Consider the following 23,519-nt stretch of genomic DNA (forward strand, 5'->3'; position numbering starts at 1 on the left):
TATTCATTCTATATGTGCATGGTGTGTATGAGTGTGTCTGTGTGTGCCATTTTGTAAATATGTCTGTGAGTGAGTGTGTGTCAGCGCATGCAGATAATTGTGTGGGATGTGTGTGCACACGTGTGTCTGCAGCTGAGTACAGTTTTTCTTCCATTGCTTTTATGGCTGTAGCTGCACTGAGTGGGAAGGAGGGGTTTTGATGCAAGGAGGTTTCTTGAGCATAAAACGTCTGCTTTGGGACCTTGCCTGGGGGAGCTTATGCCCTGAGGCCCACCTGCCAGTGCAGAGGGTTCTATCTCTTCCCCCCTTCCAGTCCCCTTGGCAGAAGAAGTGGACTTTTTGGCTGTTAATTGGGATCCAGACATGCACAGCAGGTCTTGGCTCACACCCTCTTCCTTGGCCTTCTTCCCAAAGCGTCTGTCCTTCAGAGGAGAAGGGGTTTGTACGCAGAGGAAGGATGGAGCCCAATGCAGGGCCTCCACCATCCTGGCCTGGTTGCTGGAGGACATTGCTGAGCTCTGGCAGCCGCCCCTTGGGTGGGCTTTGTGGTCCAGATGGGAGGGCAGGAGTCGGGGATGGGAGTGAGCACTCGCTGAGGTGTCTGCAAGACCTGGACGTCGTTCCTGCTTTCTCATTTACTAGGTCTGTGAACCAGAGTAAGATCTCAGCCCTGCTGTGCCTCAATTTGCTCAGCTATGAAATGGGTAATGCTAGTATTTACCTCCTGGTTTCCTTCAGGAACTAAAGGACCTTTTGCATTTGTTCTAGTTACTGTGGATAAAACTTAGCAGTTTAAAACTACAAAAACATGTATTTGCTCACAAATTTGCATCTTGGGCAAAGTTGGGGGTGGGGGTAACTTACCTTTTCCCACTGGGGGTTAACTAGGCAGGATGGGGTTGGGGGCTGGATCATCCAAGGCTGGGGGAAGTCTGAGGTTGATGCTATGGGCCAAGACCTTAGCTGGAGCCACTGGCTGGAACAGCTGCCTGTGGCCTTCCCATGTGGCCTGTGCCTCCTCACAACATTGTGGCCGGGTTCCAAGGACCAGCATCCCTGAGAGACAGTGCCAATCAAGCCGTATCACCTTTTATGACCTACCCTTGAAAGTTACACAGCATCACTTTCAAGGCATTCTGCTCTTTGCTCGAGTCACAACCTCTCACTCAGATCTGAGGGGAGAGAAAATAGATTCAGCCTTTTGGTGGGGACTAACAGTGATCTAAAGAGCATGTGGAAGTATCACAGTGGGTGCTCTGGGTAAATACAACCTGCCACAGTGCCCCAAGGGCACCTCCTCCTCTGCGGTCTGGGTCCTGCTGACACCCAGCATGGTGGTGGGGAGTGCCCGGGGAACATGGCCATGAAGCCCCCACAAATGGGGGCCATCCCCTGCCTGGGCAGGTCTCTAATTCCTTGCCTCTGCTCTTTCAGTCTCACGGGTAAGAAACCTTGGGGTTCAGTCTTCACCTCAAACCCCTGCTGGGTCTCCCGGGCTGTGGGAGCAGAGGCCTCAAGAGGCAGAGGCAAGGCCATGGAGAGGTGGCCGGGGGAGCAGCAGTGTTCTCTTACCTACCAAGTATTTCCCACACGCCTCTTGTGTGCCAGGCTCCGTTGCAGCTCTGGGGGTACACCAGTGAAGGAAAAAGGCAAAAATATGTGTGTAATGAAATAAACATGCAAGACAACCAGTGTTAGATGGAGGTGAGTGCTGTAGACTATAAAGGAGCAGGGAAGGGACTTGAAGAAGGACAGGGGCCATGCAGGGTGGCCAGCAAGGCCTCACTGAGATGGTGACACTTCTGTAGCAACCTGAAGCAAGTGAGGGGGGAGCCATGTGGCTGTGGGGGCAGAGTGGGGAGGAGCACTCCATGTACAGGTGTGAAGGACAGCAGGTGTGAAGGCCGCTGAGGGCAAAGCATGGCCAACGTGTTTGAGGAAATGTGGTTGGAATGGAGCGAGCCAGTGGGGAGCAGGGCCCAGGGGGTCAGCAGTAATGGCGGTGGGGATGCAGATTGTATCGGGCACTGTGCGTATAATGACCTTGGCTTCCAGTTTAAGTGAAATGGGAAACGATTAGAGGATGTCTAGCACAGACGTGAAATTATCTGACATATGGGTGTATCAGGTATTTATTGTGTAACAAATTGCCCCAAAACTTAGTGGCTTGAAACAATGGCTCATTATTTCCTGAGATTCGGTGGGTCGCCTGGCCAGTCTCTGTGTCTGTGCTCACTCACGTGGCGTCCTCCACCTGGAGGCCAGGTGGAGCTGGACCCCGAGCAGGCCTCATTCAGGTCTGGCTGTCTGCAGCTGTCTAACCTGGCCTTCACTAGGTTAGACCACTTTCTTTCTTATTTTTAAATTTAATTTTATTTTGATTTTAGAGAGAGGAGAAGGGAGGGAGAAAGAGAGGGAAACACTGATATCAATCAGTTGCCTTCTATATACACCCCGACCGGGACCAAACCTACAACCCAGCCCTGTGCCCTGACTGGGAATTGAACCAGTGACCTTTTGGTTTGTGGGACGATGCCCAAACCACTGAGCCACACTGGCCAGAGCTAGCCCACTTCCTTACATGACAATGTCAGTACGGCGTTCCAAGAAAGCAGATGTGGAAGCTGCAGAGTTTCTTAAGGCCTAGGACAGGAACAGCACAGCATCACTTCCATTCTATCCAATGGTCCAAGCCAGGTGCAAGGCCAGTCCAGTTTGACCATGGAAGGGCCCTATACGAGAGCGTGACTGCCAAGAAGCATGATCCAGTGGGGGCCGTTTTGTAACACCTACCACGTGGTTCAACTCGGTCTCTGGCTCCTGTGTGTTGGTGATGGAGCAAAAGACAAAGACAGAAGCAGGGAAAACAATTAGGAGGCCTTCCTAACTGCGGCTGGGCCCAGGGCAGTTATGGAGAAGTGGTCAGATTATAGGGATATTTTGGAGGTAGAATCAACAGGATTTCCTGCCATGTTGGGTGTGGCGTGCGAGTCAGAGGGGGGAGTGTGCGCAGTCGGAAGGAAGCCTGGAGTCGGCATCTACTGAGAAGGAGAAGGCTGAGGGAGGTGCTGGTTTTGTTGGTGTTTTTTTAGAGGGGCAAAATGAGCAATTCAATTTTAGACATGTTAAATTTAAGATGCCTTAGGACAGCCAACTGGAAATGTTAAGAGGCAGTTAGATCTAGATGAGTCTGGAGTTCAGGAGACAGGTCTGGGCTGGTTATTTAAAGCTGTGGGGTTGGAGGAGATCAGGAGGGAGTGAGCACGGGGAGGGGGGGGAGAGGACGGAGGACTGAGCCCTGGGCACCTGTGGGGGGTGGGCTGGGCGGCATCGAGACTGGGACCACCGGTTTAACCTACCACCCCGCACCAAATGCCCTTTCCATTTCCATTTGGGGGAAGTTTTAAAACAAAAGCAAAGGCAAAAAGGCACACAGGAGGGAACAGTGATCCATTTTCTCATCTTTCAGAATTAATGTCTCTTAATATCTTGGCCTATTTGCATCCACTTTTATATAATCAGGTGATTGTCATTCTAGATTGTCACATAGATTTGTGTGTTTATAAATATTTTCATTAAACTGGGTCGTATGGCAGTGTAATTTTGAAAACGGATTTGTGGATCTGTAATTCACATACTGTACAATTTACCCGTGTAAAGTGTACAATTCAGAGGGGTTTGTAGAGTTGTGCGGTCGTCGGCACAGCGGTCTGGGAACAGATCACCCCCCGGAGAAACTTCCCATCCACCATCAGTCTCTGCCCCATCAGCCCCTCTCCCAGCCTCAGGCAACCAGTCATCTGATTTCTGTCCTTATACACTTGCCTGTTCCTGGCATTTCACATAAATGGAATCATATAATATGTTTAATTAGTTTCTATAGATTTACCCGAGAAATTTAAGTGAAATCTTAAATTTAGCTTAAGGAATTATATAGCTTCATATTAATTTGATAACTTGGCACTTACTGATGAATCCCAGCTGTGAGAGAGAATACCAGCCTTCTCATGCCACCCCCCCTTCTCTCCCCAGCCTCCAGAGTTTTGTTAGTTATATTATTAGTTTTACTTTTTCTACATGTATAACACTCACAGTCTTCCCTCTGAGCACAATTCTTGTAGTCGTTTGACAGTAGTCCCAGATCATCCGTCTGTTTAGGGAGATGCTCCATTCGTGAGTTCTTTATTTTGCTTTAGCTCCTGACTGGGTAGACTTCTGCGGTCAAGCAGCTTTATCTACTCCCTACCCCCACCCCATGTGCCCCAGGAAGGCTAGAGAGGTTGCATTCTTTCGGTTCATTCATGTCTGATGTTGTCTGCTCTTCGATGCTTTACTTGAACAACATCTAACTGGGTATAATATTCCTGGCTCCCATTTTCTTTCCCTCATTACTTTGCAAACATTTGCTCTGTTGTCTTTTGGCATCAGATGCTGCCATGGAGAATAAAGTTAGCTTGATTTTAAAAAAATCTTTAATGTTGAATCACTTTTTCCATCTGGATACCTAAAGATCGTATTATTCATTTTTTAAATTCAATAGCTTAGCTAGTGTGTAAGTTATCTCTTGCTATGTGACAAATCCTCCTAAAACTTAGCTGTTTAAGACAACATACACTTATTACTTCTCAGTGTCTGTGGGTCAGGAAGCCAGGCAGAGCCCTGCTGGGTCCTCAGTTTCATGGTCTCTTACAGCTGCAGTTGAGGCAAGGCTCAGAAGGCCAGAGGCAGGGGTCTCTGGAGCTCTGTTGGAAGGCACTGACCATTGCTAGGCTATGTCTCCGTGCTAAGTATTCTGCATCACGGCAAAATCTCTTCCTAGGAATGTTCTTACCTGCTGACTCAGTACTGAGTGTCCTCCTTCCCCATTTCATCTCCTTGAATATTTATGCTTGTTTGTTTGGTTTTTATTTTTTCACTTGGGTTGGATCATCTTCAAGGCTGGGACTAGGGTGAGGCAAGCAGGGCACTGAGGGCACACATTTAAGGGGGCTCACTCTCTGGTACCGACTCTGCACTGGTGCACCCCGAGAGTAAGCAGCTCCTTCCATGTGCTGCCTCAGGTGCCTTGCTGGCCGCACACTAGTCCCAGCCTGATCCTCTTAATCTGTCTTCCATATCACTCACTTCTTCTCTGTGTGTTTTTAAAAATCACCAGTCAGTGAGGTTATACTAAGTCTTTTCTCTGTATTAGTTAAGTCTACTTTCGTTAATACCTATTCTGTTTCTGGCTGTTTAGAATTTATTTGTTCTGTAATGTTGTTTGCTGTTTTGTCCCCCCCCACACACACTTATTTCCTTAGGTTTTTTATATCCCTTTATATTTCATCCTATGTGAGTTCATTTTATCTTTGAGCTCTTACTTGTTTGAATTAACATTCAATGTAGTTTGAAGCAATTATAGGGAATTTTCTTCTGCTTCTTCTCCTATCATCTATCTTCTAGGTTAGCAGCTTCTTCTTCTTCTTCTTCTTCTTCTTCTTCTTCTTCTTCTTCTTCTTCTTCTTCTTCTTCTTCTCCTCCTCCTCCTCCTCCTCCTTCCTCTCTCTTTCTCTTCCCTTCCCTTCCATTTCTTCCCCTTTCTCCCTTCTTTTCCCAACCCTTCCTTTCCTCCTTTCCTTTCCTTTCCTTTCCTTTCCTTTCCTTTCCTTTCCTTTCCCTTCCCTTCCTTTCCTTTCCTTTCCCTTCCCTTCCTTTCCTTTCCCTTCCCTTCCTTTCCTTTCCTTTCCCTTCCCTTCCTTTCCCTTCCCTTCCCTTCCCTTCCCTTCCCTTCCCTTCCTTTCCTTTCCTTTCCTTTTTCTCTTTTCTTTCCCTTTCCTTCCTTCATCTCTCTCTCTTTCTCTTTCTCTGCTGAGTGCTTTCCCCTGGCTTGGGCTTAGACAACTCTGCCCAGATACCAAATCTGCTTTGATGGAGTGTAGGTGACTCTGTTCTTGACTCTCTTCCAGCCTTCTTTGTGACCATTCTCTTCTCCAAAGGAGCTGTAGTTTGAGAGCTGAGTAGTAGGTTTCCTGTCGCCTGAGGGAATTGCAGGGCTCAGGTGAGGCAGTGAGGAGTCTTTGTTCCAACACCTGGGCTCTGCTCTCTTCTGGGATTTAGGTAAATGCTGTGCCAGGTTGTACCTAATTACTGGGTACATCTCCTGGGATGGGGGCTGGGAGTGGCGTCAGTAACTGGAGCCATTGTTCACTTTCCCCACTTGCACTCATTTTCCGCAGCAGCTTTTCCTACGGTACTCAGTCAGGAATGGGGGCTACGGACTCTTCATTTTTTTCCCCTCCAGTATGGGGCTTTTGGACGGTAGTTTTTTTGGGGGGGGTGGAGCTGAGAAGGGCCATATGCTCTACTTTAGTCCTGAATTGTCTGGGTTTTTATCCTCCTTGCCTGCCAGTATTTAATGTTTATCTCATTAGGTTTTGTTCTTTTCTTTGGTGAAAAACAACTTTTTTTCTGATTTACTTTTTTTTTTTTTTACTTCAGGGGGGAAGGGAAGTCTATGTTGCAATTGCATTCCTTTATCTCAACACAGGCTCTGTGCCAGGTGATCTTTAAGGCCTCTTCCAGCCCAAACTAGATCATAACTCTGAGTCTCCTGCTTGCCCGAGGAGGGACAGGGCCACCATCACATAGCACAGAGCCAGCTCAGCTATCCCGAGGCCTTTACGTCCAGGGGGACACTGTCCTTCTGAGCCTTGAAGGCTCCTGAGCAAGGACCAGGGATGGAGGCCCAGTGTCTGACCAGCCTGGCGCCCTTGGGGGAGACTTGCGAGGTGGCTGGCAGGGATTGGTCAGGAGGTGTGCCCACCCCGGCTGTCGGCTGGGGTCGGCTAGGGATTCTGCTCTCTGGCCTCTGGGTGGGGGGCACAGGCTGTTGGGTTGTGCAGGTGACCCAGCTCTGGGGGCCTCTCCTACAACACAGCTCTTGGGGGGCTTCTTGAATAAGCCCCTTTTCTCTTGCATCTTGGGCTGGAGTAACCAGAGTTGCCAGGGGCTGCCTCGTAGGGACTGAGAGATCCACCTGCCCTTCCTCTGAAGGCCCCACTTCCCTGACAAGATCTGTCAGGTGTCTCTTCTTGGATGGGCAGTGGAGCCCACCTGGGGAGCCCACAGTCTCTGCTGAATTCTCCAGGAGGACGCTGGAGCTCTTCTCGCTCGCTGCCTCACTCCCCACCTGCCTGCCTGCCAGGCTCCTGGGCTGCTGCTGGCCCCTGGGGAACAGGTGGTGCCCTTGTGCCCTGAAGCCGGTCCTCGCAATTACAGGTTGGCAGGCCCAAAGACGAAGTGTGCCAGTCATCCCGGCAGCCTGCCGGCGGCCAGTCTGTGCCTGGGGCCTTTGTCTTGACTGGCATAGCCACGCAGGGAGAGGAGTTGGTCCATGAAAGCAGAGGGTTGGGGCTCAGCTCTGCCCCAGTCTCCACGGGCACATGGGGGATGTTAGCCTTCTCCCTTACTGCCGGGACCTGGAGTCCATTCTTTGCAGGTGAGAGATCAGTTAGTGCCCAACTGGAAGACTTAGATGGACTGAGGGGAAGACACTGCCCACTGCACCCCACAGAGACTGGGCCTTCTTCAGGCAGGGGCTTCATCTTCCCTCCTGCTCCTTCCCATGCCTACCTGTGCCTGCTGGTGTGCCCGAGGAGAGGTGTGTACATGTGTGTGTGTGAAGGTATGAGTGTCTGTGTGTGTGAGTGTGAGGGCACAAGCATATTTGTGCACATGTACATGTGTGCACACACATGATGGGCGTGCTGCCCATATTATGAGACAGCAAGCGTGCACATGCACACACTAGGCTGTTTTTCACCAACTTCACCCCAGCAAGCCTGTGCCAGTGTTTACAGGCACTGTCTCATTGGTTGGTGCTTTTGCCACCCAAGTTTTAACATTTCGAATGTCAACCATGTTTTCTGCATGTGTGTGTATTTGTGTTGTGCGTGTCCCAGGTTGTGAGTGTCCCTGTGTGTGTGCACATGTGTGACTGTGCATGCGTGTTGAAGCTTGTGTGCACGTGAGTGAGGACGAGTGCCTGCGTCACAGTGTGAGCAGATTGTGTGTGTGTGTGCTCCCTCTCTGGTCAGGGGTGACTGAGGCCGGGGTAGTCATCTTCGCTGCCCCAGCTTGATGGGGAAATCCTCTGGAGTCCGAAGTGGAAAAGGCCAGAGGGTGAGGGGCAACACGGTTCTCAGGCTCCAGGCAGCGTTCCCAGGCCCTGTGGCCCAGGGGGACGGAGCCAGGGTGCAGGGGAGCGTGCACAGGCGCTAAGGGGACGAGGGCAGAATCAGATTTCCCTTTCGGAAGTCCCCTCCAGGGCTGGGGCGGGGTGCTGTGGGGCCTGGGAAACTGGTAAGAAGGAGAGAGAAGGGGAGGCCCGGACCAGGCCAACAGCAATGGAGGGGAGGAGCGGGCTGGCTGGAGGGACATTCAGGATGCAGAATGGACAGGAGTCGGTGACTGGAGAGCTGTGGGGGGAGCCAGGCACACAGGAGCTGCCTGCCTTCCCCGCCCTGCGTTTGGCCCCAGCGATGCTACTACAGGCTGTCCCTGAGTACGAGCTTTGGCAGCTTGCTGGCAGGAGGTCTATGCTTGGGGCCTGCATCCTGGCTGGCTCAGCCACAGCAAGGACAGAGATGTGGGGGGACAGTGAGAGGTGACGGTGGCCATCCAGGAGAGGGTGTCCAGGAGGGGCCTGGCACAGTGGGGCTGAAGCAACCATGCAGGCATAGCTTTAAACAGGGAGCTAGATTCTTCCCGGTGACTTTATTTCCAGCACAGCCCCTTCGGTTAGTTTGTTTCATTTGTAATTGAGGGACTCCAGTCTGAATTGGTCATGGAAGCCACTGAACTTAAGACCCAATTTGCATGCAGCCCCTGGGGAACCCCAGGAGTGCCTAGTGCTGGGTGAGGATCCTGGCTTCGGAAGCACAGGCTGTGGGTGCTGGAGGCGCCTGGCAGAGCATCGCCACCCCGATTGTCATGGCATGTGGTTGGGGAGACCAAGGCCCAGAGAGTGGTGACCTCCCCAGGGCAGCCCAGTATTACGGGGTTGGGGGGCAGGTCTGTCTAGCCCTGGGGGTCACACCCCTTTGTTGGAGAGCCCCTCCCTGAGCAGCCATCTCCGGAAACTGTAATTATGGGATTGGGAGGCGGCCTCTCCCGAGTCAGGCCTTCGGCCCCTCACAACTGCTGTGTGGTGGCGAGGATTTGGTGGCGTGGGGCCGGTTTCCAGGTGTGTTTGAGGAAACCTGGCATCCTCAGGCGGCTTGTTTTGCCTGAATGGCCCCATTGTGGCTGCAGTCTCCCTTTGATCAGCTCTATTTTGGGGTCAGGATCCACCCTGCCCCAGCCAGAGGAAGGAAAAGGTGTATTTCAGTGTGTGCTGGGGGTGGGAGGGAGCAGGGACAGACCGGGGAGCTGCAGCACCAGCGGAGGGCTCAGTGGGTCCCTGGTCCCCGTGGCTGGTGCCCCATGGTTTGGGGGGAAGGCAGTAACCAGCTGGAGGTGTAAAGAGGGGAGGGCCTGGCAGTCCAGGTGGAAGTGCCTGGAGTGTGAGGGGAGGGTGGGTGCGAGCCCAATCCAAGCATTTCATGGCCTCAGGAGGCTTGGAATGTGGGTCTGGGGCCTGCCTGGGCCCCACCTGAGACCCACCTGCCCGCAGGTCTGATTCCCACCCCTGTGGGTGCCCGGCCCCTGTCCTAGGCCCAGAGAGAAAACCGCCCAGCCCTCAAAGTTTCCCCGAATTCGAGCACAGAGGGCCAGGGACCGGTTAGGCTGAGAGAACACACACAGCAGCTCTCCCTCCTCGGTGGGCTCTGCCCTCCCTCCCCCACACAGGCCACGTTCCTGCCCACCCCCCCCACCCCCTCCAGCACAGTGGCTGCATTTCAGCCTTTCCCCCTCTGTTCTCATGGGTCCTCTGCCACCATTGCCCTGGGGCTCTTCTCAGCCCATCCTGATCCTGCCCATCCTTCAGGGCTTTCCTTAGTACCACCTCCACTGGGAGGCCCTCCCCATCCTCGGCTTTCCTCTGGCTTCCCTCCTGCCTGCATCCCTGGCCACTGTGGCTGCTGAGGCATCTAAGGAGACTCTCCCTGCCCCCCCGCACCAGCCTACTGTCACTCACCTTGCTCAGGGCCAGCCACCAGGGTGAGGGGCTTACCAGAAAGGGGCTTGGTGTATGACCTTGGGCTTGAGTCTCCTCATCTGTGAAATGGGTGTAATGGCATCTACCTCATGAGGTGGCTAAGAGGTTGGACGGGTGACCAGATTGGAAATGCCTGGCACAGAATGGGTGTGCAGGTGGTGTCCCTCGGTTCCTCTGCCCTGTGTGCGCATGGGCCTTAGGGAGCTAGAGCCTGGGCTGCCCGGGGCACAGCCTGTGATTCCAGGAATGACTAAGACATTTTTTTCCTCCTCCTTGCTGCTTCATTAAATTCTTCTTGAGTGAGTGGAATGAGGATTGTCCTAATCCTCTGGCATGAGGAGGAGGGTTTGGGGAGCTGGAAGAGACAGGCCCCAAGTGGCCTCCAGTTACCGACAGACATCGGGGTGGGGAGGGGGCCACATAATAGGCACAGGCCTTAGGGGAGCACAGGAATGATGAGCTTTTCTCTTCTCCGAGCCTGTTTCCCTACCTTTAAAAGTGGCCTGGATGTCCTGGCTGCCTCCTACTGGGGCCCTGTGAGTGACCTCAAGCCCTGAACCTGGGGTCTCTCCACCAGGGACAGTGCTGTTCCCAGGCCCAGGGCCAGCACTGTCCTCTGGGTTGTGGCTGCCAGGCTGCTCCGGGAAAGTGTTTGCCTACCCTGAATTGCCAGGACTAGAAGCTCCGTTCCAGACCTCGGCCCCCAGTACGTCTTACGGGGGCCTTCCTCTGTGCAGCCCCAGCATCCCCATCCACCGTGTGGATAGACATTGCTCGGAGGGGTCAGAGGCTGAGGTCCAGGGAGCCTCACCCCCACTGCCCTCTCTCAACAGGTGTTCCTGGCCCTTGGGGAGCTGCTTCTGTCCTGCAACTGGGCGGTGGTTGCTGATATCCTGCTGGTAGGTGGGGGGGTTGGAGTGGGGGTGCTGATCCTGGGGCCTTTTGAGCAGGGGATGCTGGAGTCTGTCTAGCTGGAGGCTGGAGTTCTGCTATTTGGTGGCCTAGAAGTTGGGAGGGAGGCCCTGGGGTCAGGGATCAAGGTCATTGAATAGTTGCCTTGGGCCAAGGGCCTCCCTGACACTCCTAAATATCTCCTCTGACTTTCACCCTCATTTTGCAGATGAGCAAATGGATGCTCAGAAAGGGCAGGTGCCTGGACAAAGGATACACAGCATGCAAAGGCACTGAGCCAGAACTGCAGCTTTTTGATTCCAGGGCTCCCTCCTTCCCACCCTCTTTCTTGACTACACTCCTTCTCAGCGAGCAGGCCCCTTGGCTTCCACTCTGGGCTTATAGGCAGGGATGCCTGATTTTAGGGTTAAAGCCACTGAGCCCAGGTGGACCCAGGCCATAGTAACTCCTGCGTCCTGGGCTGTAATGAGGCCTGTTGCTCTCCTGACCACATGACCCTGCTAGGTCCAGAGTCCAGCCTCCCTTCCTCCTTCTAGGAGACACGAAGGAAGGACTTTGAATACAGAAAGGCTGTGCCTTTGCAGATAACACGGAGTCCCAGACCCCAGAGCACCCTGAGAGCCCTCCTCCTGCCTCTGGCAGCCTGGCAGCAGTGCGAGCCAAGGGAATTGGAGCAGCTTGACCATTGGCTGAGGGCTGGCCTGGGGATGGTGTGGCAGGGCGTGAACTTGGATTCAGGAAACGGACCTGAGTTTCAGCCTGCTTTTGTCACCTCAGCAAGTCACTTGACATTGCTGAGCCTCAGTTTCCCTGTGTGGCAAACGGGGATGGAAATGCCTTATGGGTTATTGTGAGGGTGCAATGAGGTGACATGTGTGAAGCTGTGGCCCAGCGGCTGGCGCAGAGAGTGCTGGCTGGGGTTCTGAAAGCAGCGCAGAGGTTCCCACTTCCTCATTTTCTATCTCTCAGAGATACCCTGCTGTCCTAGAATCTGAGTTTGAAAGGGCCGTGGGGAAATGCAGTCGTTCAGTTAGCCAACAAGGCCTGCTTGGATACCACTGTTGAAGGGACACTCACCTCCCCCGTAGAAGTTCTGTCTCCTCCCCATGGCCCAGCATGGCCACGTAGACCGGCCTGCCCTGCCTGCGACTGCTGGGTGGGTGTATCGGGTACAGGGCTGGCAGGGCTTCTGTCCTCCTCTCTCCAGGCAGGAGACTTGGGTTCATGCCCAGATTCAGCTACAGACCTGCTGAATGGCCTTGGGCCTCAGTTTCCTGGTCTCTGAAAAGGGAATAATTACACCGCCTGGCAGAGTAAGCAGGAGAGCCTGCAGGAAAGCCCTGGGTGAGTGGGAAAGCAGGAAAGTGCTGGCAAACGTTTTCTTTGTAGATGTGCCCACTTTTAGGCATAGGAGTTACCCTCGGCTCCAACAAAGCTGTTCTCTCGGGCAGTTGAGGTCGAGCTGAAACCTGCCCCCACCCTGCACAGCTTCCTCCGCCTGCCCCCACTGCACTGTTCCCTTTTCCACGTGACAGCACCACAAATATGTGAAGACTGCGCTTGTTTCCCCCAGTGTCTGTGTTTGCAAGAATGATTAACCTGACCAAGCCAGGTCCTTTGTAGAGCACTGTGTGTGTTGGGGGTAGTGGCAGTGGGGCAGCACGGAGCGGGGGGTGGGGAGTAGGAGGGCCAAGAGGCTGTTCAGCCACACTTTGACCCATCCAGCTCTGCTGGGGAGCTGGCTGGAGCTGCCCTGGGGGGGGGTGCGGTGGAGTAGCTGGCCATGATCCAGACCACCTGGGGCTCCCCAGGCTTCTTCCCTGGATCAGAGGCCTCCAGCTCCCAAAGCTTAGCAGGACCCATCACCCCAGGAAGGCTTCATGCTCTTTCCTGCCTTCCTAAAGCCCCTTAGCAAAAGAGTGCCGTTGGACCCTTTGTTGGTGGGAACTGGACCTTGCAGTCCTTGGAGCTCAGTTCCCTGGCAGAGAGAGGGGACACACAAAGAGAGTGGCCTTGGGGCAAGTGCAGGTGAGGCTCAGTTCCCTGGCAGGTTGTGGGGACCCAGTCTGTGGAGTGAGGGGGCAGATGCCAGTGGGGAGCAGGGTGAGGAAGGAGTGGGAGGTGAAGGAGACCTGGAGTGTAGGCAAGAAGCTGTGCCCATGGAGAGAGGGCAGGAGCTGGAGTTGGCTGTGGATTCTGGGAAGAGGGTGTTGCTTTTCCAGAGCTGAGGCAGGAGCAGCATCCTGGGAGGGGAGGGGTGGAGGGGGGGGAGAGGGCCAGTAGTGGGTGGGGTTGGGGGGATGCTGGAGGGAAGCAGCCTGGAGCAGGGCGGGGACAGGAAGTGTGTGAGGACATGGGCCTGGCAGGAAGTGTGGTAGGGTCCCATCTTGCTCCTCAGGCACAGGTGGTCTCATTGGGGGAAACCCAGGGAGTGAGGAAGCTGTAAGGCCAGGTTAGCTAATACCTGCTCCCTGCATCATGAATGTTCCCGAGGGCTCCACCGGCCGTGGCTCAGTCCTGCCTCAGAAACACTGCTCTCTTTGATCTGCACATCCACAAATAAGAGAAGCCAGATTCACTCCGGTTCGGTGGTTCTCAAAGTTTATTGATTCAGGTTTGGGGAGCTTGTCGCAAACTCAGGTTCCAGGCTCTTTATCCTCAGAATCTAACTCAGTGAGCCTGTGCCGGGGCCCAGGGATCGGTCTTTCTAATGAAACTTCCGTGTGATCCTAATACTGATGTGCCTCCAGTCGGAGACTACCGGTCTGGTGCAGCCAGCCCCTCAGTCCGTGAACCCTTCTGGCTCATGCGGTCCCTCTCCTGGGTCACACACCTGCTCAGACAGGGAGCTCCCTCCCCGAGCCCTGGGGAACCCCTGTCTCCTGGAGGCTCTGTTGATGAAAATTTGGCTCCATCACAGCCAAGTCCCACCTCAGACCCACCCAGGCAAGCTCCCCCTAGGTCAACTGGGCTCTCAGGCTGAGCTCCCTGCCTCCCTAAACCTACTGATGGAGTGTCCAGCTCCCTCCTAACCCTTCTGCCTATCTGGGCCACACTTGGGGTGGCCCAGAGTCCAGTCACTCCACTCCAGCAGTGGGGAGCAGAGCAGAGGGGAGTTTCCCCCTCCTCCCACGTTTGCCTTCTGAGGCTCTGGAACCCCATCAGGCTCATCTCTCCTCCTCGGCAGATTTGCCCCTCACCCCTGGAGGGTTAACACCTTCCTGTTCTGCTAACCCCATCTCAGTGCTTTCCTGCTCTGCCTCCTGCCCCCCAGGTAGCTGTCCACTCACACCCCCAGGATGTCTGGGGGAAGTAGGGCCTGAGTGGGGGGCTCAGGAGGCAGGCCGCTGGGGAGTCCGCACCAGGTGGTTGCCACTGCGAATTCTGTAGGCCCCTGGTTGGCTCTGGTCAGACCCCAGGCTATAAAGGGAACAGCTCTTTTAAGAAGGGAGAATAAAAAGAGCAGCGGTGTATTTGTCTCAGAATAGAGCAAGCCTGGGTTTTTGGGAACCCAAAGGCCTCTTAATTTCAAAATTACTAGCTGGGCTCTCCAGCTGCTGGCAGGTCCAGCCTTGGCCCCTTGGGTGTACAGAGACAGTGGGGACCCTGAATAGGCTGGGGGAGACCTACCTCTCTCACCACTCCCAGCGGTGGCCTGGTCTGGGCCCAGCTGTCTGGGATTCCTGGGAGGGGAGGATGGGGCCAGCTTGCCCAGCTTGCTGGGCCTCACTCTGAGGGTCCAAGCAGCCCTGGCCCCTGAATGGACCTTTTTGGTCACTCAGGGCCTCGCCTCTAGGAGTTCCTGCCCTTTCCCCTGAACTCCTAGTGAGTAATCGCATAATTATGGGGTGAGGAGGAAGCACTTGGGGAAGGTGCATCGCTGTGGTCATTTCCTTCTCAGGCCTGCTGGCAGGTGGTGGTGGTGGGTGGGCCCAGCTTTCTCAGCACCTGGAAAGAGTGGCTCAGCACCTGTGACCCCGAGCTGGCTGGTCACCCACCAGAGTGACCCCTGTCACTCTGTCTTGCCCACCCACGAGGCCCCTCTCCCCAGACCCCCTGTGCCCCCCTGTCCCCGGCCTCTGGCACATCTTTGCTCTCCCTGTCCCCGGCTGGAAAATGCCCTCCCCAGTCTCTCTCCAGTTACCTGTCTGCAGGGCTTGGAAGGAACTTGTCCTTTTTATCCTTCTCTCCATTCCCCAAATGTTCTAGAACAAACACATGAACATTGCTGGGAAGAGTCCTCCTTGCTCACACAGCAGAGTGGTCACAAGGCCAGGCCCTGGAGGGAGAAGGCCTGGGGTAGAGCTCAGCCTGCTGCTTCCCGGCTGGGTGGCCCTGAGCAAGTTACTCGCCTTCCCTGTGGAGGGTTTCCTCATCAATGAAATGTGGTAATAACCATTTCTCCCTCATGGCTTGGCTGAACAGATATCTATCTATCTATCTATATATATAGATACATAGATATATATAATATAAAATGCATATCAATTATATAAAATATAAACACATAGAATATAAAATAATGTTGGGAACTATTTTCATTGTTATTACTCTCTGACGGGCTCAGATTAGGGACACCTTATCTCAGGGAAGCTCTCCTGTGGCTGCTCTGTCGGGACCATGGGGAGTGTGGCTTCTGCTTGAACCCCCTTCCTCCACACCTGCACCCCCACTCACCCCTGTCCTGGGTCTCTGGGTTCTGACAAGGTGTTTCCTGGGACCAGTCTCCCAGAGGGTTCTTCTCGCTCTATTTAGTTGTCCAACTCTCAGCTGGCCTCCTCTGTGCCTGGTGCTTTGCTGAGCCCCAGGGACCCCAAGAGGAATCAGCTTTGCTGCCCAGACAAGTGTAGGGGTGAGAGGAGGTGGACAAGGAAGGACCTGTCCCAGCTGTGGGGGCCGTGTACACACAAGGGCTGTGGGAACTCAGGGAAGGTCCCTGAGCTCTGAGAAGGCTTCTCAGAGGAGGTGGCCCAAAGGTCCGTCCTGAAGGACAAATAAGGATGCTCCAGCGGGACCAGAGAGGGGAGGCTGGCCAGACAGAAGGCACAGCATGCTCCAGAGCCCATGAGCATCATGGGATGTTTTCCCATCCGATGTCTCCAGAAGCCTCCAGGCACCAGAATGACAATGAACATAACCTTCTTCTTCTTCTTCTTTTTTTAACATGTCCTAGGATAGAATGGACCACCTCAGTAGCTTCTGAGGCCAATACATTTCTATCACCACAATTACTTTAGCAAACCTGAACATAACCTTCTCTGTAGGTACCACTGTTATCCTCATTTGGGGCTGAGGAGACTGAGGCACAGAAAGGTGAAGCAACTTGCCCAAAGTCACACAGCCAGTGAGTGGGGGATCTGGGATTGGAACCCAGACATTCTGACTCTAGAATTCGTGTTTTTATCCTCCCTATACTCCTCTGTGGAATTACGTGAGCCTTTCCAGCGAGGCTGCCTTTGGTCTCTGCCAAGTGGGGCTTGAACTTCCCTAGAGAAGGACTGAGCTGTCCAAACTCTCCTGCCCACGTGCCCACACATGCAGGCTCCTGGGTGCGTACCCACTCTTCACCCCACCAGCCTGCACTACTGCCTCCTGGGTCTGTGATCTACGAGGCCTCAGCCCCATCTCTGTTGTCACAGCCATGCCCTGTTCCTGGTGAGTTTAAGAGCAAACCCTCAAGAGGGGTGGCCTAATCAGGGCCATTGGCACCCCCATCCTGGAGGATGGGGAGTCTTCCCATCCTCCAGGTGGGGCCTTATATTCTGGTGATGGGGCTTCAGGCACTGGGATCATGGACTCCCTCTTATCTGATGCTCTTGGCCTGCCTGTCCCACCTCCGGGCAGGTTCTTGGCAAGTGGGGAGCAGGAGGTGGGGGTATCCTCTTGCTGCCCTCACCTGGGGAGCTCCCCTGGTGCTCCTGTGTTTTGCAGTCAGTGGTGGTGCCCAGATGCCGGGGGACAGCAGAGGCGCTTCAGATCACAGTTGGCCACATCCTGGGCGACGCCGGCAGCCCCTACCTTATCGGACTTGTAAGGCCGGGTGGGTGGCTTGGCTGCAGTCATGCTAGAGTGTATGTGAGGTGGGGCGGGGCTTGGGGAGGAACTGTACACAGTAAGGCCCACAGGTTGGCGGGCCTGGCAGTCCCAGCCTCCTTCCCCTGCAGATCTCCAGCACTCTGCGGGCCAGGTACCCTGACTCCTACCTGCAGCGCTTCATCAGCCTTCAGAAGAGCTTCCTGTGTTGTGCCTTTGTCATTGCCCTGGGAGGCGGCTGCTTCCTGCTGACGGCACTGCACCTGGAGAGAGACCAGGCCGAGGCCCAGAAGCCTGGCACAGGTACCCCCACCCCTCATACCCATGCCAGGTCCGGGCTGAACCCCATAGAGACAAGGAGCACTGGCCACCCCTGAGCCCCTGGCCCATTTATTCATCTGTTCATTCATTCATTCAAAAATAGTTCTTATGCCCTTACCATGTGCCAGGCAAGGTTGCAGATGCTGGGGAAAGAATGCCACATCCAGGCTCCCATGGAGTTGACATTGTGGAAGGCAATGGCATTCATGAAACAAACAAACAAAAGCAAAAGATAGAGTATGTTTCAGGTGATGGGTGCTATGGAGAGACATAAAGCAGGAAAGTGGGTTGAGAGAAACAGATAGGGGCATTTGTTGTTTTTGAAAGGATGCTTAGGGAGGTCCTCAGTGCACAGGTGAGATTGTAGCAAAGATTTGGAGGAGGGGAAGGAGGGAGCCGCGCAGCTCTCTGCGGGGGCAGTAGCTCCTGAAGAGGCCCCAAGGTGAGGCTGTGTTTGGGGGCTGGCAAGGGGGCTAGCAGGGCTGGAGTGGCAGTGAGGGGAAAAAGACAGGGTGGGCAGTCATGGGGCCAGGGCACCGGGGGCTTTGAGGGGCCCTGGCTGGAACTGTGGCCTTAGCTCTGAGATGGGAGCCCTGTGGGATTTCTTGCAAATGAGCCTTAAGGCAGCTGGTTTACCCTGCAGAAGCACCGCTCTGGCTGCCCTGTTGGAAACACTGCTGTGGCTTGGCGTCCAGGCGGAAGCTCTGCAGGATCAGGGGGAGCCACGGGGTGGGGCCATGGCGGTGGCATTGAAGAAGGGGTTGGATCTGGAATTTATTTTGAAAATGGAAACCAGAGGATTTCCTGACCGACTGTGCCCAGGGCTGGTCCCAAGCCCCTTTTGCCCCCTCTGGGACTGGCCAAGCTGCTTTCCTCCTGCAGGGACCCTGGACAGTGAGGACATGGAGAGCCAACACCTGCTTCCCGGCACAGGGGCCTCCACTGAGGACTTCTGAGGGCCCTGCCCTGCAGCAAGGAGGTCCCATCCGCCCTGCCTGCAACCCTCCTGCTGGCCTCCATGGTGTCAGTGCCTCTGCTCGCCTTTGGCTGTGGCTCAGTGGCTCCGGCCGAGCTGCACCTGCCACATCTCCGCTCCCAGCTAGGGAGCTGGCAGTGCCTGTGGTAGGGCTGGGAATTGAGCGATCAGCACCCTCCATGGGAGGCCTGGGCCTGTGCCTTCACCCAGCACGAGGCTGCTCCAGCCTAAGGTCCTCAGTCTGTCTGCCAGTGGGCCCTGATTAAAGTAAAGCTGGTACAAAGTTCGTGGATTTCAGGCCTTTGGACAATTTTGTTATTTACAGTCTCGCTAATACTCTGCTGGAGTGGGAGCAGGAGAGGAAGAGGTGGGCAGTCCTGGCCAAGGAAGCAGGGCTGTCCCTGAAGTGGGGAAACTGAAGGAGCTGTTCAGATGGGTCTCTAGGTGTCCCCTCCCTGGACCTCCCACTGTGACTCAGCTTCCCCACTCTATAGGGTCAGGCGGGCACTGGACACCCCTCCTAAGGAATTCATCCTTTGAACAAAAAGTGGGGGCCCAATCTGTAGTCTTGGAGATAGATGTCTACTAGGGCTCTGGGGTGGGAGTGTGGCTTCAAGTTGCAGGGAACCACGTGTAGGAGTGCCCAAGCCTGCCCAGAGCCTGCTGCCCGGAACTGCAGCTCTCACACGGCTGTGCCTGAGTGCTCCTGGCTGTGCCTCGCCCTGCGCCCTGGCCCCCCACCCCCCCCACAGCCCATGCTCTGGCCCTAGCACAGCCCACGGGGAGGGCTGGCTCTGCGGGACTCACACTTGCCACTGGGTTCAGAGCAGCTGGGCACAGCAGGCCCTGCAGGAGATCGACAGCTTCCAGGCGGCAGCAGTGGGGCGACATGTTCTTTCTGCCTGTGGGCACGAGTTCCTCTCCCCCTCCCCTGGTGCCTGGCCAGGCGATCACTTGTTTCCTTGTCGGTGGCCCCCTCACTGTGTGCCAGGCTGTGCCTGCCTCCCAGCAGCCGTGGGCAGAGCAGTGACCCAGCCCCATGCTCACCTCCTGACCCTTGCTTGCTCCATCTCTGACCGCTTCTGTGTCCTCCCTGGGCCTACTGATGGGCGGGGCAAGCTCCAGGAGCCAGACTCTCCAGCTCAGCCCACGCCTGTTCCCAGAACCAGCCCTCCTTCAGGAGAGGCCATCGCCAGCCAGGTTGGCCGGGCCCTCAGCCCACGATTTGACACTTGGAGCTCGTGAAAAGGGGGGGAGCTGCCATGTTATAAGAAAAAGGATTGGTGAGGATATTCAGGAAGGGTTCTGTGCCCAATCACAATGTGTGTGTGTGGGGGGGGAGGTTCCTACACTGCCAAACAATTCTCTGACCCCAGCAGGGTGTCCTGCAATTCAACTCAATCGTGACAGTCTACCCAGAGATAGCGTCAGATCCTACAGGTTAGGGGTTCAGTCCGACAAGCCTACCGCCTCCCAAATTCAGACACCAACCCCAAGTCCAGGTTGGCACCTGTGCTTTGACCAACTGGTTATGAGTCAGAGGTTCCCATGAGCCCTTCCTTGGGTTCAATTAACACACTAAAGTGGCTCACAGAACTCAGGATGCTCTCGTACAACTGGGCACAGCCAGGCAGAAGGTGCATGGGGCAAGGTGCGGGAAGGGCGGGGAGCCGCCGTGTGGACTCCAGGGGCTGCTCTTTCCAGTCACCGTGTGTGCATCAGCCTGAGCGCCCAAGTTCAGACCGTTGGGTTTTTAGGGAGGCTTCATTACATAGGCATGATTGGTTAAATTATTGGCCATTGGCAATTGATCTCAACCTCCACACCTTTACCCCCCTCAGAGGCTGGGGGACTAGTGGGGCTCAAAGTTCTAACCCTCTAATCACGTGATTGGTTCCCCTGGCAACCAGCCCCCATCTTTAGGAAGGGTCCAAAAGTCACCTCATTAACAAACAAGACACCTTTAGAGTTCTTATCACTGAGGAAATTCCAAGGGCTTTAGGAGCTCTGTGCAGAAACATACTTATTATAAATCACAATATCACACTTTGTTTCTCCTGAGAAGGAGGTGGCCGGTCTCTGGGCCATGATGCCATGGTCCCTTTGGCATTTACTGGCTGTGTGAACTGGGGCCTTTTCTGGCCTCTCTGAGCTGCAGAGTCCCCAGCTATATTTGAGAGGTGTGTTGAGTGTGGCTTTCCCAGCCCAGGCCTTGTGTGATTCTCATGGGCTGGGTCTAGGCCCCCAGAAACCCAGCAGAGAGTTCTGAACCTTCCTCCCTGCCGCCCCTTGAGGCTCGGCTCTCAGAAAAGGGTGAGGGCTCCCCAAGAGTCCCAACGCCAGCCGCCCACACCTCCCCCAGTCCAGAGCCCAGCGGCTAGGGAGAAAGATCAGAAACCTCACTTGTGCCTGTTCCAGAACATGTGCTGGTATCCGCAGACGCCCATCTTGGCGTCACGTAGGGAAGCTAACTCCAGCCCTGCCCTGGGACCTCACCACCCAAGGTAACACAGACACTCTGCTAGGTCTAGGCACATCTTTGGGCAGGGGAAGGGATTACACCCCTCAGAAGTCTTGGTGGATGGGGGTGGGGTGGCCTCAGAGCTGGCAAATATCAAGAGAAGGTATGGGGAAGGGAATTCCTAGCAGAAGGAACAGCCCAGGCCATGGAACAGGGGAATGGAGCAGATCTGTGGTGAATCACGGAAGGGTATGGGGCAAACGGAGAGGAGAGTGTGTGAATGTTTTATGGGATGGAAAGGAGGCAGGGGAGACTGGCTGGGACCAGAGGGGCTCAGATGCCAGCTGAGGAGCTGGGGCTTGAATCCTGTAATCTGGGATAGTTTCTCCCGACTCCAGTACATTCCGGTGTTTGGGTGGCTGGACAGGGCAGGTGGTGCTTGCTAGGACTGAGCTAGACAAAACGCTCAGCCAGGAGTGTATAGGATGTGATGTCTAAAGTGCTTTGAGGCAAGGTGGGAGCTTCGGGGCTGGTGGACTCTGGAGGGAGAGAGCAGTACCAGATCAGCCCCCAGGGGGCTGAGGTCACAGGTGTAGGTCTGTGAGAGCTCAGCCACTCAGCCTAGAGCAGGGGTGGCCACTAGAACACACCTGTCTGGCTCCAAGGGCCCTTGCTTTGTAATCCCAGTCCCTGATACTCTGGACTTGTTTGTTGGGAATGTCATGAGAGAACATGCTGCTCAGCAGGTTTCGGTCCTCAAGCCTGGCCTGCTCACATAATGTACTAATTGCTCTTTCCAGAAACATGCTGCATTCCAGGTTCCAGGCGTCACGCTGGCATGCCCATGTGCCTATCAGTGTGCGTGTGCCTGTGCATGCTCACTTCTGCATTGGTGCACGAGCATGTGAGGGTGTGTCTGTGGGGTACTGATAAATGCTCTCCCACCACCCTGACCTCAGGCTTGGAAGGTTGAACACATGCATCGAGGTGATCCCCCAACCCTGACTTTTTCCCCTGCAGCACCAGACATCAGGCTGTCTGTTTTACTCCCTGAAGTGTCTATCTTTCCTCCAAGCCTGGGTGGGCCTGTGAGGTTGTTTGATTTAATGCTGACTCTAATGAAAGGGCTGTCAGGAGGCAGTGAGAGGTATGTGACTGCAGCTGCTCCTTCTGTGTGGCCTTATCTGTTAGAGTTGTAGGGTTGTGTGCCACAGAAACTGACTATCTTAAGTGAGAAAGAAATTTGTTGGAAACGTATCAGGAGTTCCTAGAAGCCATGGGAAAACTGGAGATTCAGGAGCCAGGGTTCCTTGGGCCCTCTTACTGGGGGGCCTTCCCCAAGCCCCAGACAAATTTTCCCTATTTCTTTTGCCACCCTACTCACGACTTCAAACACTGGGCGAGAGGGTCTCATTGGATCCTGTCCCATGCCTTGACTTATAACTCCATTAAGGCCAGGAAACCAGGGTGCTATTAGGAAAGGGTATGGACCCTGGGCATCAGAACAAGACAGCAGTGAAAGAGGGGAAAGACCAGAAAAACAGAAAACAAAACAAAAACAAAGCAATGATGGTGTTCATCACAATGCTCCTGGGCAGGCCACTGGTCCTCTGGCAGACGCATTTTCTCCGTGGGAAAGGGAAGAGGCTGCACTCAATGTCCTTCAAGGGGTTCCTTATTTCTGATGGTGTGAGGCCATGATCAAAGGAGGCTGAAGCTTCTATAGTTTAGAAAGTGTTAAAAATGTCCAAATGACAAAACAGAAATGTCTGTGTTCATGGGGACTCAGAGCCATCTGTTCTGAGCAGGAGAGCGAGGCAGAGATGAAGCATTCTGAACAAAATTTGTGAGGCAGGCCTGGGCTGGGAGATGCAGGGTCTCCAACAGATTCCAGCTTGGCAACGCCAGGAGCAGAGGGGAGGTGCCTGTGGGGTGGTGACCTGTGGAGAAGGCAATCAAAGGGTGGACGCAAATGGCATGTGGAAGCTAATGGAGGGTGGAGTCAATTAGGGAGAAAATGCCTTTTCCAGAGGGGCTGGGAGAGGAATCTGGCTGGTTTCTGAGTCACTCAGAGCAACACATACACATGATACAAATCAACACATACTTCCTGAGCACCTACTAAATGTCATTTACTCATTCAACCAACAAACATTCTCTGAACACCTCCTCTGTACTGATTTGCGAGATGAATCAGACAGGGCATGGGCCCTCCAGGCTCACAGTCTATTGTGGGGTTGGGTGTGTGTGAGGGTGGAGGGGGGACTCCCGCACAAACACAGCACAACGTGTTTGGTGTGACGAAGGGATACACAGGTAGACCAGAGGACGAAATGACATTTGTTCAGGTGACTCAGAGAGGGCTTCCTGGAGGAAGTCATGAGTTGCTGGGTTTCTATAGGATAGGTGGGAGGAGGGAACTAGGTAGAAAGCGTAGGCAGAGCATGACTGAAGAGCCTGGGGTGAGGGCGTGGCCCATGTGACGCTCTCCGTGGTACTGAACCATCATTGCATTCGTAGGACAAGGGCTTTGGTGTTAAGGGGAGAGCAGGAAATACGAGGTCTGTACAGAAGGTATTCAGCCATGTAACATGAAAAATAGAGACATCTATTAAAGAATATACAGGATACAAGAAACATGGTACATAGGACAATGACGCCTCAGTCCCTTCAAAGTA

The 23,519-nt window shown here is 54.4% G+C and overlaps 1 protein-coding gene, 1 long non-coding RNA gene and 1 pseudogene across 2 annotated transcripts in view; 1 reads left to right on the forward strand and 2 right to left on the reverse strand.

Moving 5' to 3' along the window:
- SPNS3 (SPNS lysolipid transporter 3, sphingosine-1-phosphate (putative)) overlaps positions 1-18,672 on the forward strand; it is a 40,037-nt gene extending 21,365 nt beyond the window's left edge. The window contains exons 9-12 of the mRNA XM_037029592.1: positions 10,972-11,037; positions 16,982-17,080; positions 17,215-17,386; positions 18,287-18,672. Of these exons, the coding sequence (XP_036885487.1) occupies positions 10,972-11,037; positions 16,982-17,080; positions 17,215-17,386; positions 18,287-18,360 (411 nt within the window). The 3' untranslated portion in view covers positions 18,361-18,672. The remainder of the gene's footprint in view (positions 1-10,971; positions 11,038-16,981; positions 17,081-17,214; positions 17,387-18,286) is intronic.
- LOC118975585 (uncharacterized) lies at positions 16,137-16,990 on the reverse strand. Its single transcript, XR_005064098.1, has 2 exons — positions 16,947-16,990; positions 16,137-16,219 (listed from the first exon to the last, which is right to left on the reverse strand). It is a non-coding gene; the product is annotated as an uncharacterized LOC118975585 (long non-coding RNA).
- Positions 16,213-16,314, reverse strand: LOC118975606 (uncharacterized; annotated as a pseudogene).
- Positions 18,673-23,519: the final 4,847 nt, after the last annotated feature.

The sequence above is a fragment of the Sturnira hondurensis genome, unplaced genomic scaffold (genome assembly GCF_014824575.4).
Source record: "Sturnira hondurensis isolate 20B ecotype Veracruz unplaced genomic scaffold, ASM1482457v3 Scaffold0020374, whole genome shotgun sequence".
Classification (NCBI taxonomy): domain Eukaryota; kingdom Metazoa; phylum Chordata; class Mammalia; order Chiroptera; family Phyllostomidae; genus Sturnira; species Sturnira hondurensis.